At 41.1% G+C, this 14,901-nt stretch overlaps 1 protein-coding gene across 2 annotated transcripts in view; it reads right to left on the bottom strand.

Annotated features, from left to right (window-relative positions):
* The window catches only part of snrka (SNF related kinase a), a 21,809-nt gene extending 7,868 nt beyond the window's left edge, over positions 1-13,941 (bottom strand). Inside the window, exons 1-6 of one of the 2 annotated variants that reach the window (XM_024281185.2) lie at positions 13,322-13,941; positions 12,870-13,006; positions 11,297-12,011; positions 7,578-7,719; positions 4,394-4,606; positions 1,742-1,876 (exon numbers count right to left, since the gene is read on the bottom strand). In XM_024281185.2, the coding sequence (XP_024136953.1) occupies positions 1,742-1,876; positions 4,394-4,606; positions 7,578-7,719; positions 11,297-11,885 (1,079 nt within the window). In that variant the 5' untranslated portion in view covers positions 11,886-12,011; positions 12,870-13,006; positions 13,322-13,941. The remainder of the gene's footprint in view (positions 1-1,741; positions 1,877-4,393; positions 4,607-7,577; positions 7,720-11,296; positions 12,012-12,869; positions 13,007-13,321) is intronic. The other variant, XM_024281186.2, reaches the window with a different exon arrangement.
* Between the last annotated feature and the right edge of the window lie 960 nt (positions 13,942-14,901).

Below are 14,901 nucleotides of genomic sequence, written 5' to 3'. Positions count from 1 at the left end.
GGTCATTATTATTATTTTATTTATTTATTACTAATTTATTTGTTTTTTTTATTCATCTTTTAATGTACATGGTAAAAAACAAGAAAAAAACAGAAAATTCTACATAAATTATAAATAAAAACATTACACCTCTATTATGTAGTTCGAAATGGAGTAGGAAGAAGTTTAAAAACTTTTTTTAATCCTACCCCCTAGCAATATATCTTAAGTTTAATCTTCAATATAAACTATTTCAGAAACGGACATTAACTACCCTTATTTTTTTATATATATATAAATCAACACGGACAAAGATCTATGTACGTCGTTCATTATTCATTCATTATTTTGTGTTAAAAATAAAGATATTTGAGAACATTGGAATGTTTTCTCAGCGATTTTCTTGTGAAAATCCTGATGCGGCCCGGCCTCAACTAGATTCTGCCTCCAGCGGCCCCCGGCTGAGTTGAGTTTGAGACCCCTGGACTAGAGTGATATGCAGGATTATTTTGACGGGTTTTGTTGATAAAATGAAGAATCTGTACAAGACGACTGTGTCTCACTTTCCTTTTACATGCTGTGTTCACTACGACCCGTCACTCCCTGCTTGTGCACTGGACACTTTGGAACGGTTCTGCAGTGATAGATGCTACATTAGGTCAGCAGGATTCTCACTGAACGTCTGATGATTTTAGCCTTTCTGTTCACTTTGTCCAGATGAAAGAACTGGTGTCTTGAGAACTGCAGCAAATCCTGAGAAGCTTTCAGGCTTTTTGTTCTGAAGTTTGTATACATCCACAGAAACAATCCATTTCATCCTAACATGAAATGTGTGCATATGGAAATTAGATACTATTTGAAATGATAATAGTGATGTGACACTCTGACTATATGTACCTGCCCACGCTCAGCTTTATCCGCCCATGAAATATTTGGAAATGAACAAAAAACATTATGGAACACTTGGAAATGTCTGCAGAGCATCAGGCTGCAGCACGAGACGCTTCACATTTACTGTTGGAACTATCACGATGGGGCTGTGGTACAGCGGTAGGGCAGTCACCCTCTAATTGGAATATTGTAGGTTCGATTCCCGCCTGGACTGTGACTGTAAAGCATTTTGGGCCTTCAAGGGAGGTGAAAAAGTGCAAAAGCACAAGTATACGCCATTTACAATTTGACCACGATTCACAAGTAAAACCCCAAACTTCCCACAGCATTACATGACATAAGAACTTTTTCTGCACTTTTTAAACATAAATATTCATATTTGAGTAATTTAGTGTGTGTAGTTTTAGTTCACCTCTCCAATTTTGTATTCCTGTACAATCTGTGTTAATCCAGCAGATTATAGATCTGTTTTAGTGTGAAATTAGACATGAGGGAACTTGTGAAACCACTTCTGTGTCCACAGCCATCCTGTAGCCAAAGGAAGTCATCACCTGTAGCTAGACCGCTCCAGCATCCCTGAGCTGTAACGCTAGCCGTGTGAGCCCGGGGTCACTCCAATGAAAATAGGGTTTTTGGGGACAGCAACAGGTGAGCAGACACCAGCCAGATAAGGACCTGAACACTGTCTGGACTCCACTTTGACACAAATACAATTGTTTTAAAAGTGAATTAACATGTCAGATTTAAGATCATGAATGGAGTCCATCAAAAGCTCCTCATGTTAAGAGCTAATCTCGCGGTTCAGTTACAAGCTAACCTGTGTGCGGCGCTGGGGGCAGTAGTTCTGGGACACTGCAGCAGGAGTGTTTACCTGAAGTGCGCCTTGATGCTGCTGGGGCTGGAGGAGCGGGGCTGGACCTCCTTGTCCTGCTTCTCCCTCAGGATCCGCTCAGCCAGCAGGTAATACGTGGCTGTGATCTGGTTGTATTTGTTGGTCTCCAGAGCCCTGAAAGCACAATTTACATATGAATAATGTATTCATTGAAGAATGTATTATTAATGTATTCGTTGTCAGAAAACCCAGAAAAAGTATGGGTTTCTGGGTGCAGTGAGGAGCTGCAGACACTTCTTCAGTTTAGTTTTTGATGTAGTCTTTTTTTCTCTTTTGGGCAACAAAAAAATAGGCTTTTTGTGGATTTGTGCCAGCATGTTTGGTGAATCATAGCTACGAGGTTTGGACGGTGTTTAGATTTTAATACCGTTAATATTCCTCCACATTTTACCTCGGTATACGGTTTTACCTCGACTAATTAAGAACTTGGTAAGCATCACCTCAGTGGCATTACCAAACTGCTGGGTTTACCTCCATTGTAGGAAACAGACTTCCAAAGACAATTATTTAAAAAATGACAACATTAAATGGTTGGACAAACCATTTTTATTTTAAAGTAATGCAACAAATATATTGGAAAAGTAAACAGCATCAAATTAGCAGAACATTTAAAGCAGGGATGTCAAACTCAATCTCACAGGGGCCAAAATCCAAAACACATCTTAGGTTGAGTGGATAAAAGGATAAACATTTAATAAACACTCTAAAACTATGTTTTTAAAACTTTAAAAACACAACTTTTTAACATAATTATGAACTAGATATATAGCATTACCTGCAATAATGCTAGTGTGAATCCCATAAACTGAATTTAGCCACTGAAGATGCTAGTGCTGATATCTTAAAACGCTGAAGCTGATAGCCCGCTAAAATATTAGATAAATGCCAAATTAACCTTTATAAACAGAACACGAAAATAATGTAGGTTAGTCAAAACGGCTAGCATGTAGCGGAAATATGACCTAAATTCCAAAATAGTCCAAAAAGCTAACAGAATGTAAATTTTTTAAAACGTTAATAGTGCAAATTTTCTAACATAATTATGAATAATAAAAATGCAGGAATATTATTCCAGAACAAATCAACTTAAACCTTAAATAACTTTCAATATTTTGCTCTCCAAAAAAATATATTTTGTCAATTATACAAGTTAGAAATAAGTACAGGATAACATCGGGTCATTAATAAGAATAAAATAAATGATCTGGAGGGCCGGATAGAATTAGCCGGGTGGCTGGACACATGTGACTTACAGCAATTTTCTGTCACTGTCCGAGTCATTTTTTAACAATACTGATTAATTAAATTTAACAACGGACCTAATGAGTCAAATCTCCACGCAGAAAAAAGACATCCCATGGATAATTCAGACGCAGGAGCGCTACTCAGTCGTGCGTGCTCGTGTTTAATCCTTTCTTCTGATTATCTGGTATTATTTATTAGCCACATATGCGTCCTTAAATCAGAGGCGTTTCCATTTCTCGCGGTCATCTTTTCCATGCATAATTTATAGGGCTGTGGATCATTGCTTAGGTGGCGATCCGGTTCACAAATCGAACCATGATTCTTACTTTTTAATATCATTTTAGATTAGAATCAACAAAACTGATAAAAACACAGACATTTACATAGAAAGAAATGGTGTTTGTCATTTTAAACAAGTTTAACTTTTTTAAAATTTTCTTTTGTTTTTGTCTACCTTCTGGTTAAGCTCAGCAGTAATCTAAACTACATAAAAAGTATTTAAAAAAAATCATTGTTGTTTTTAATAATTTAGCAACAAAACCTGAAAATGTTCTTCACAGTTTTCTATCCTCAATTTTCTATAACATTTTATGTCCCAAGAATTACATATTGGTGCAGAGGCTGTATGAAGAAGATCAGCTGATTCACGTTGACCTAATCCTCACTTCATCTGTGCAGAGCTGCATATCAGCTCGAGGCTGTTTCTCTGCTTCAGAATCTGATGGAGTTTTGTTAATTACATCAACTGTTGAAGATTTACCATAAGCAAAAGAATCCAGTGTTAAAGTTAATTCATTTTTTCAGAAGTTCCGTCAGTGAGTGGAACTTCAGTCTCACTTTTTGAATGGAAAAGAGCAAAAATACATCGTCCCAAGATAATATTTCTTCTACACTCTACTACATTTGTAAAGATCCCAAATCAGCGATCTTGGACGGCGTGAATATTCATACTGGAATTTTTGGGAGCGGATCGCGAGTATCAGAGTCCTCTACTAATTTACAAACGACCTCATCGGGATTAAGGGGCTCTCCTTCTTCATTTACTTGGAACCCAAAGAACTCCCAAACTGTGAAGTTGTGTTCTTGTAGACACCAACGTGTCATCTCTCTTCCGGTCACTCGCTCGTGCGCCTGTCTCACTTCCGAGCTGGAACGTGGCGATGTCGTATGTTGAGGATGTTCCCCAAAAGATTCTATGTTTTTAGAAGTGAAAATCCTCTTCCATCTGCTCATTAAATGCATGCAGACCCCACATCACCCATCTCCCAGACTTAGTAACAAAAACAGATATTGTTCCAACATTTGACTGTTCTGGTTTAATTTTGATTAAGTGTTGACCCTCAGCCTGTGAGAGTGTGTGCAGCTGTGTCTGGTGTGTGCGTTTACTCGATGATGGCCTCTCGGTCAGCGATGTCCCCCAGCACCATGCGCTGGATAATGCTGTTGTGCTCCTCCTCTGACAGGTTCTTGTGGGACACCAGAGGAGTGTTGTATTTGGTGGCAGGAGATGGATCAACTCCTTGGAGCCAAGCATGACTCTCAATCTCCTCCAGGGAGGCTCTGTGCTTGGGGTCCCTCTGAAGCATGCGGTCTATCAAGCTGAGGAAGAAGAAGAAAGAAACTCAAGAACCAAACTTTACACAGAAGAGAAGTTATTCAGGGTGAGACCACAAACAGAAACTCTGGAACAGCTGAGAAAAGCTTTTCTCCTTCAGAATCTACTGGAATTATCACACTAAACCCTCATCTGTTCCTAGTGTCTAGTTCAGGTTCTGGAGAAGAGAAGATGGTATCTTCACATTGACTGCAGTCAAATGAGCCGCCGTTCACATTTCTGTGGTCAAATCAGCATCACTGGATTTTTGGTGTGAGTTTCATCCAATACTTACGGTAGCAGGACTGAGAACGCTGGAAAATCTCCACCAGACTCCACGGAGCTTCTTGATGTGACCACGGAAATGTGAACGGCGGCTCATTTGACCGCAGTTGGAAAGGATTGTAAATCAATGAAAGAGCATTTTGATTTTAGCTTTGATTATTTTATCAAGAACTCTGAGAAACCAATGATTGAATGTATTGATCACAGTCAATAAACATTGGAGAATTAGCTAAAAGAGTCTTTGGTGAACTGGAAGGAGAAAGAATCAGGATTTTGGAGGAAGTTCTGTCCATGAAGATCTTCACTTCCTCGTCCAGCTGACATCTGGATCAGAACCATACGGCTGGACATTACCCAGATTGATGGATGTTTTCATGTAGCAGTGGTGAAGATTTATGCTAGAGAGACACAGAGCTATCAGAATCAGACAGGAGGGATCAGGGGCGGAGCTACTCAGCTCAGCTCCAAAAGCCACGCTTTTGACAATATGTCTTTTTAAGACATTTAGATTGTGGGATTTTGGTTAAAAACTTTATAATCATAATTAAAACACTACTGGGAATGTTTTTTAAATTTAAAAAATTGTCATATGGAGACTTTAAAAAATAACAAAAAGGCTAATAAACATGGCTAATTTTGCACCAACATTTCTGACTTGAGCACAGAACATTTCTGTTCAGAAATCTGCTGAAACACATTAAACCACATGTGTCAAAGTCAAGGCCCAGGGGCCAGATCTGGCCCTCCAGGTAATTCTATCCGGCCCTCCAGGTCATTTTACTTTATTGTTATTAATGACCCGATGTTATTTTGCTCTCATTTTTAACTTGTATAATTTTGACAAAAATTATTTTTATGAAGAGTAAAATATTAAAAGTTATGTTATGAAGATTGAAGTTGATTTATTCTGGAATAATATTCCTGAATGTTTTAATTCATAGTTATGTTAAAAGTTTTGGTTTTAAAGTTTTAAAAATTTGGTTTTAAAATGATGAATAAATGTTTATCCTATGATGTGAACAGCAGCTCATTTGACTGTTTATCCGGCCCGCGACCTAAAGTGTGTTTTGGATTTTATCCCCTTGTTTAATTGAATTTGACACCTCTGCTTCCAATGAACAAGGAGTCCAAACTTTTAGTTTATCCAGTTCAAAACTCTCAGAGGATGTTCAAGAGGGGGTCAGGTGTGGGGGGCTGTGGCCTGGCTGGGGGATTAGTCTGTCTGGCGGAGTGGGGGTCTGGCAGCAGGTCTCGTTCAGCTGGGGGTCCCATCTGGCCCCGACAGGTCGTCTTTCTGCACCCGGCCTTGGGTCAGGTTGGGGTAACCCTTTTCGGGACTACATCAGCTCAAGGTGGAGGCTGTTACATCCGTGGGATCTGGTGGATATGGTGGGGGTGGGCAGTGGTGGTCGGTCCTGTTGTATGCTGGGTTCTCTGAGATGTTTGACTGGTTGGGAGCTCGCTGAGACACTCATGGGCAGCTCTGGGTGGTTGATTGCCTTGCTCCCGTCAGATCTCAACAAGAACTCCCGCTAGCAGAGTGCCCGGGGTGGGGGCATGGGTTTGCCTACTTTGCTCCCCTCTCTGCATGTGGGGTGGGCTACTCGACGATGATTCCCCCCTCCTTATTAGCCATGTGGCCCTTCAGCCCCTCCCCTCTTGGTTTTAATGTCTACCTTTTCCAACATTAAGGAGCCTGATCAGTGTTCATGTTTCTCTTCAGGGACACTCTCTTACTGCCCCCCTCCTCCTGGGTGGGCGGGATCGATCCCTCTCTTTGCTGTCTCCAGGTGGGTGGTTGCCTGAAGTGTGATGCAGGTGTTTCTTGGGGAGTCCAGGTTCATATCTGTGGTCGGTGAGGGGATGTCCAGGACTCCAACCTGGTGGGCCTCTCATCTGGGGTTAGGTCAGGGGTCTGCAACCTTTAATGCTGAAAGAGCCGTTTGGTCCAGTTATTACAAACCAGAACCCAACGAGAGCCAAAATCTCCCTTTATCGTTAAAAAAAATGCACAGTATTTATGTTTTTTGGCAACTGAGTACTTATTTCTAAATTTAGTTTTTAAATATTACAATCATTGAATTACAACAGTAATATATAGATCTATATTAGGGCCGGTAATCAATAAAGAAATTAACTAATTAATCGCAAATCTAGAAAAAATTAATCGCAGTGAATTGTCTTTTTTTTTAGTTTGAGGATTTACCAGCAACTTATTATCTGCAAATAATCATAATATGAAATCACACGCAAAATTGTAAAATTAGAACGTTTATTTTTAACCCTTTGGAACCTAAAGGGTCTAAAACTCAGTTTTTGTCTATATTTGAATTTACCTCTGTATTTTCAATTTGAGAGACTAGCTGCTTGTTTATTTGGTATTATTTTAATCAGCACAGCCTCTCCTATGTGACACTACACACGACACATGTTTCCATGTTGTATTCACACACTAGACATAAAATCATGCAAAAACAGAGCATTTCATCTGGAAAAGGACAGGAGGGAAAAGCCACTCCTGTGTCACCTTCTAATGCAGACTGATGATACTAATCAATCAAGCTTCAAGCAAGCTAATAATCCAGCTGTGGGAAAAGAACTCAATTTCCCACAACCCATTGCAGAGAAACAGCTTCCCCTGAAAATGAGAATCTGGGCAAAGGAAAGAAGAGCAGCGATGGATCAACTTACTCCCTGCAAACACTGGAGACGTGGGTTGGGACGGTGTATTTACAGTCCATGATCATGGTAAGGGTCTCGCTGTCATTGGCCTCCTGGAAGGGGGGCTGGCCACACACCAGCATGAACAGGATCACACCCAGACTCCAGATGTCTGAAGAGCAAGCACAGAAACCAGACATGAGCTCCACACATCTCTAACATTGACCACAAACGTGCATTTCTAGAGGAAAGTGAGTCTGACAGACACGCTCAGATGCAGAGCTTCTCTTCATCAGAGCACAAACATTTTCTCCTTCATAACCATCCATACTGCACTGCCACATACAAGTCCCTGACTGGTCAAAGTGTCCATGGCTTAAAGACCCACTCTCATGAAATTGGTGTTTGTGTAGCATTTTTTATAATGATGGAGGACATGTATAAAGAAAACTAAGATTAAAACTGCACTTAAGTATTTCGTTATTTAAATTGTGATGGATCAGAAGCAGATAAAAACCTGCCGTTTAAAAAAGCTCTAAGTTGTGAGATAGTGAAATGGGCGGGTCACAGTCTCCCTGCTCCGCTCCATTCTGATACATCCACTTACAGACCAACAGATCCATGAACGTCTTTGTTTTCCTGGTCTGAGCTGGAATCTGGATCTAAACTGTACGGATGGTCGGATAACTGATATTGATCCCCATTTTTGTAGCACCGCTAACGTTAGCTTAGGGTTGGGAGGGCTGCAAGCTGGCAGGAGCGAGTGTAAACATAGGGAGGATGGGATATCAGCAGAGCAATATTTCCACACCAACACATCCACAACTCTGAGGTGAATTTCCAATGAATTCCTGCTGCTCTGAAGAAACTATGTCCTCAAAACAAAACAGTTTTTCATTTAGTTTGCCTAAAAACTGCAAAATCATAATTAAAAGACCACTGAGAAGAAATATTTAAAAAAAGATGGAAAAAGTGGGACTTTAACATTCAACACATGTTCAGTAACCACTTCTTTTGTACGTTGAGCCCAAAAACAAGAAAAATGATGGTATTATTCTGTTCATTCCTCACTGTAAAGAACCCCAAAGTGGTATTTTGATCCATTCACACATTTCTGAGTAATCCTCTAAAAACCTCCCATACCCACGAAAACGAACAGGTCCTCACGTGCTGATGTCACAGAGTGAGACCACCCCTTTCAGTAGGAGTTAGCTCCGCCCAATCTGACACAAACAATTTCTCCACAGAGCTAGTAGTGGTGATCAGCAAAAATAATCATTTTAGATGCAGAAAATTGTATATCTTCCAATTGTGTCCTCTCTTCAGTAAATATATGATCATATACATGGATGAAGTTCACTCTGAAAGGCTTAAGAAAGTCATGGTATGGCTCCTCTAACAACGAGCAGCAATGTGTGAATGTGAGAGTTTTGAACGCGGAAGCCTGAAACATGCAAACGAGTGCGTTTATATGGCCTTTTATAGGAAGTGGTTGCATGAACGTGCATTGCTGATCCCGGTGTGAATATTGCAGAAATGTACGCTCTTATAAAATCTAAGTGGTTGGTTTCTCCATGACAAGCTGATCAGCTGATCTGAAACTAAGAGAAGTATAATTTACAGCCAAAGTCACATGTGTCCGGCCCTCTGGGTAATTCAATCCGGCCCTCCAGATCATTTTATTTCATTGTTATTAATGACCCAGTGTTATCTTGTGCTCATTTCTAACTTGTATAATTTTGAAAAATATATTTCCATTGAGAGTAAAATATTGAGATTTATCTAAAGTTTAATACGATTTATTCTGGAATAATATTCCTGCCTTTTTATTATTCATAATGATGTTAAAAAATTACATTTTTAAAGTTTTAAAAATGTAGTTTTATAGTGTTTAATAAATGTTTATCCTGTTCAGCCCGTGACCTAAGGTGTGATTTGGATTTTGGCCACCTGTGCGATTGAGTTTGACATTCCAGATTTACAGATTCAAAGCTACAACGGACTCTAAAATGCCCAGTCAGCAATGGAAGGACGTGTGATGCTCCAACCAGAACAAGGGCAGCAGCGTTCTGGACCGGCTGGAGGTCCTGGAATCCACACAGATGTAATGAAGACATGGATTTTGCTGGACAGAGGAGCATGGAGCAGGAGGGACAAACAGGGACTGGAGGCAGACATTCTTTCACTTGGGGAACTGCTGCAGAGGGATTCTCTAAGATGTAAACTTCCACTGATTCTCTCTTCACAGTCTGTGAAAAGTGGTCATCCAGACACAGCTGTAATTGGAACTGCTTCTAAAAAGGCTGATCTAAGCCCGACAGCCTCCTCAACACTTTTAGACCTGAAACATTTTTATCTGGGATGCTTGAAGCTCAATTCTGTTGATGTTTTTGGAGGAAATGCGAGTTCAGATTTTAATAAGTAAAACCATTAACAAACAAGAGAGGAAATGTGTTTTTTGACATGATGGATGTGGTTCTGTCATCAAGTTTTCTTGCTGCTTTAGACAACTCGCTCATGCAGTAAAGCTTCCTTTTTCCATCCTAAATGAGCCAGGCCAGACAAAGCAGCTTGCTTACGGCACAGGTGTCAGAATCCAGGCCTCGAGGGCCGGTGTCCAGCAGGTTTTTCATCTGACCTGCCATTGAAGCTCCTTATTGGCTAAACACACCCGATCCAGGTAATCAACAGCAGATATGGCAAGATATCTGGAAAACCAGCAGGAGGCCGCCGAAGTTGTAGTAAAGGTCTGTCTTTAAGCATGTTTTCCAGCTGTTGATCAGCTTCTCATGATCGTCGTCACTGAAAGCAATTCTGTTCAATATAAATGGCTGAGGAAGTTGTGTTAAAAGAGATGACTGACCCCCCACCCAAACCCATAGACACTCAAGCTTCTCTACATGTGGGTACACCTCCCTCTGGACACAGCAGGTCCAAACAACCCAAATGTTCTGATCCGTCAGCTGCTCTCGAGAAGGCCGTAAACGTCAGGATTTCTGAAAGGTCAGAGCTTCACATGGCCGGATGTGGCGCGTCAGCTGCAGCGGACGCCTTTCCTGAAAATAACTCAACAGGTCTGCTGCTCTGACCTTCGTCTGACCCCACAGCATCCAGATGATCTTCCAGACTTCCAAAGCGTGCCGTCCATCCAGCTGGATAAACTTGTAAACTTTTTCCGCCCTAACACGCCAAATTGGGGCCATAAGTTTTTAACAGAAAATTTCAGATTTGAAAAAAAAAATAAATAAAAGAGTTTTAAGAAAAAAAAAAAAAAAGATTTGACACTGAAAAAAATTTTTGAAATTGAAATTTTGAGTTTTGAAACCTAAAACACAGAAAATTTGAAGCACACAATAATTACGTTTATTCTAGAATAGCAAAAAGTTTAAAATATTTTACCTTTTTTTGGCCAAGCACCAATATTTTTTTTCAAAATCTTTTTATTTGGGTTTCAAATATCTATGGCCCCAGAATAGCTCCATACAAGGGAACTCCACCGCCAAAAGAAAATGAGGAAAACGGTTGTTTCTTAGGTTAAAAAGTGTCTCTACTGACAGCAGAAGAAGAGCAGCTTCAAACCTGACAGAACTTGACAAAAGAAGAGGCCATCTGTTGCCCTTTGTGCCCTTTGTTACTTCGAAAACCCACTGATCATTCAGTCCAAAGATGATGACTGTCTTCATCAGGACAAAGGAAACGTCATTTTAAAATGTGTGCTCTGCCCTTACACCTCCCATCAGGATACATACCTACAGCCGGAGCGTCGTACTCATCACCCAGCAGTATTTCGGGAGCAGAGTATGCCAGAGATCCACAACTTGTGGTCAGCTTTTTCCCCGGCTGGAACTTGTTGCTGAATCCAAAGTCTGTGAGTTTTACCAGTCCTTGTTTCTCAAAGAACACCACGTTCTCAGGCTTCAGGTCCCTGTGCACCACGTGAAGGCGGTGGCAGTAGGAGATGGCATGGACGATCTGAGCAAAGTATTTTTTAGCCAACTCCTCATTCAGGCCTTCCTCGTGTTTCATGATGTAGTCGAACATATCCCCTCCATCGCCCAGCTCCAGGATGAGGTATAGCTTTGTCTGAGTGTCTATCACTTCATACAGGCGGACTATATTGGGATGCTGCACCAACTTCATGCAGCGGACTTCCTGGAAAAGATGGCCGGTGGCCACCGTGTCCAGCTTGGTTTTGTCGATCACCTTCACAGCCACCTTCTCCCCCGTGAACACGTGGCGGGCCAGCTTGACCACAGCAAAGTGGCCACGGCCAAGAGTCTTGTCCAGGTCATACAAGCCGGCAATCTTTCCATCGTAACCCCGTTTGAAGCCTGCCATCGCCGGGGAGGGAGATGGGCAGAGGGGGGACCCTGCTGCAGGACGCGGCAGACTGACTGAGGGGTGGGGGTCCAGCTTACATCAGTTCATCTGAGGCCGAGGGAGAAAGCAGACGGCTCCAGCTTCCTGAACACAGACACAGAATGACAGCAATGTTAGTAAAAGCTGCACACATGGTCTGCAAAAAGCCTCTAGGTCATAAGTGTCAAAGTCAAGGCCCGGGGGCCGGATCCGGCCCTCCAGATCATTTTATTTGATTGTTATTAATGGCCCAATGTTATTTTGTGCTTATTTCTAACTTGTATAATTTTGACAGAATATATTTTTATGGAGAGTAAAATATTGTAAGTTATTTAAGGTTTAAGTTGATTCGTTCTGGAATAATATTCCTGTCTTTTTATCATTCATAATTATGTTAAAAATTATAGTTTCTAAGTTTTAAAAATTGGCATTCTGCTATATTTTTTTGACTATTTTGGTATTTACTACGATTTTTTAGGATATTTTGAAGTTTAGCATTTTTTTTCCAGCTACATGCTAATGTTTTGGCTAACCTACGTTTTTTAGGTTTATCTGGCATTTAGCTAATATTTCAGCTATCAGCTTCAGCGCTAGCATCTTCACGGCCAAATTCAGCTTACAGCATTCACACTAGCATTATCACTGGTAATGATATATATCTAGTTCATAATTATGTTCAAAAGTTACAGTTTTAAAGTTTTAAAAATGTAGTTTTAGAGTGTTCGATAAATGTTTATCCCGTTCAGCCCGTGGTCTGTTCCGGATTTTGGCTCCTCGTGTGATTGAGTTTGACGCCTCTGTCCTACATCATGAGGAAATGTCAAAATAGATGATTTTTAAAAACAGTTTTCATCGTAGCGGGTCTTTATCTCAAATCTCTTCATTTCCCAGACTTCTATTCACGCATCAGTCACATCTGGATGACAGATATTCTCTGCGTGGGTGCGTGCGTGCTTCCTATACCGTGGAAACAAGACGATCCAGGTGAGGTGTCATCCAGCCTGAGAGATGCAGCCCTCTGCGGCTCCGAGCGCGGAAGGAGGCGGCAGCAGCGGGCTATGACATCCTGAAGTCCGCCTCCCGCTCACTCACACCCGCAGCTGAAAATGTAAGGACACCATGACGAGGACGAGAGAAAGATCTGAGCGGAGAACCACCACACGCAGGTGTAGAGCCGCTGCCATAGTCACAATGGACGCTGCTGGGTTAGCATAGCTAGCTTGTTGCCCGAGTTCGCATTGTTTGCTTTCTGAGAGTAAAGCTGTGTACCGCAGGTTAACCACAAGTACATCTACATGCTCATAAGATCGTATTTTACCTACAAGTCCACTTCCGCGGCTCGACAGATGCTCCCTAATACCCAGCAACCCCGGTTAGCATGTAGCATCGAGCGAGCTAAAGTTGGTGCGGCTCACCTCACAGGCTCGTCTTCAGCAAACATGAGGTCCCGGTTCCGGTCCGCTCTGGGTCCAGGTCACTCGAGTTAGTTTATTTTCATAAATAAATTAAAGAGGACGCAGATTGCACGGTTTCTCGGTGGAGGTTGTTGCTCCCCAGTAGTTCCTGTGTCCGGGGACTGAACGTGAAAGGAGGCGTTGCATGGTTGGCAGACGAAGAGTCCTCCCCGCGCGGCTGCTGCCTGTCAGTGCTGCCTTCAAATGCCGCAGGAAACGGCCGCTTCCCCACGTTCACCGCGCGACCATGACGCCAACATGAAATCATAGTATGCTAACATAAAAACCCATGCGTATATCATAAACCTAACATATGTTCAATAATGGGCATCAGATCCGATTATTATCCAGAGAACGGCTGAGGTCACAGCTTCAAATGATTCGATTTTTTTATGTGAAGGCATCATTAACATAATCATCCCTCTAATAAAAATAACAAAAAATATGTCAAAAATTCATCAAAAAGGACAAAGAATGGTGAAAAACACATTTACTCTTAAATATTTCAAATGCACACTTATTTGCCTTTTAATTCCCACATTATAGGACCCCCCGCCCCCCCACCACCCAAAAAAAATAAATAAATAAACTAGAAAAGTTGCAAATAAACCTCATTAGATGCCAAGTTAGCTAAAAACGTTAAAATGGGGCTAAAACGTTAGCCAAACTCAAAATTAGCCATAAAAACCTCAGTAGCATTAATGTCCTCAGCATGCTGAACGCTTTGATGCCCATATTGCGTAGGTTTCAAAATGCATGAATTTTGTGAAAAAACTGCACAAATTGCTTAATTTTGTATAACATTTTCAAAACTGCATAAAATGTAACAATGCCAAAAGTACAAGCATGGATTTCCTGAACACGCAGAATGTTTTTAGTTGCATTAATTGCAGAATTTGCAGAAATTTGAAAAACAATGCCATTCATTTTAATGAGGCACAAAAATCATATAAATTGTCTAACATCACTAAAATCGTGATGTTTGCAAATACAAAAAATAAAAGCGATCACGTCCTGAACGAGCTGAACATTTTGATACCAAGATTGCAGAAATTGCTGAAAGTGTGATTGAGATTTTACATGCCGAAGAACGTACGGTAGAAAAATAAATAAAAAGAAAGAAAAACAGAATCACTATAGTGGGAATACTTACAAAGCATTCACAGAATCAATCTATATAAATCATCTCTGGCTCCACCTCTCTAGATACTCCTCCACCCTTTCCCTGCTCACTAAAGATCACAATGTCGTCTGGAAACATGATGGTTCAGAGATTCCCGTCTAACCTCATCTGTCAGTCTGTCCATCGCCACAGAAAGAAGAAGCTGATCTTTGATGCAGTCAAACCTCCACCTTCAACTCGTGTCACACCAACAGCACATCATCTCTCTCTAGTTAATTGATCACAAATTTTTGGATTGAGTGCTCAGAGAGCACAAGGAGAACATGGAAACTCCACACAGATAGAAACCAGCCGAGATTTGAACCAGGGGGAAGTTTTCTGTTTACCAGCCTCTATAGCAGGTGTGCCAAAACTTTTT

Source organism: Oryzias melastigma, linkage group LG16 (genome assembly GCF_002922805.2).
Source record: "Oryzias melastigma strain HK-1 linkage group LG16, ASM292280v2, whole genome shotgun sequence".
NCBI classification, from domain to species: Eukaryota; Metazoa; Chordata; class Actinopteri; order Beloniformes; family Adrianichthyidae; genus Oryzias; species Oryzias melastigma.
This window is presented reverse-complemented; position numbering and strand designations above follow the sequence as displayed.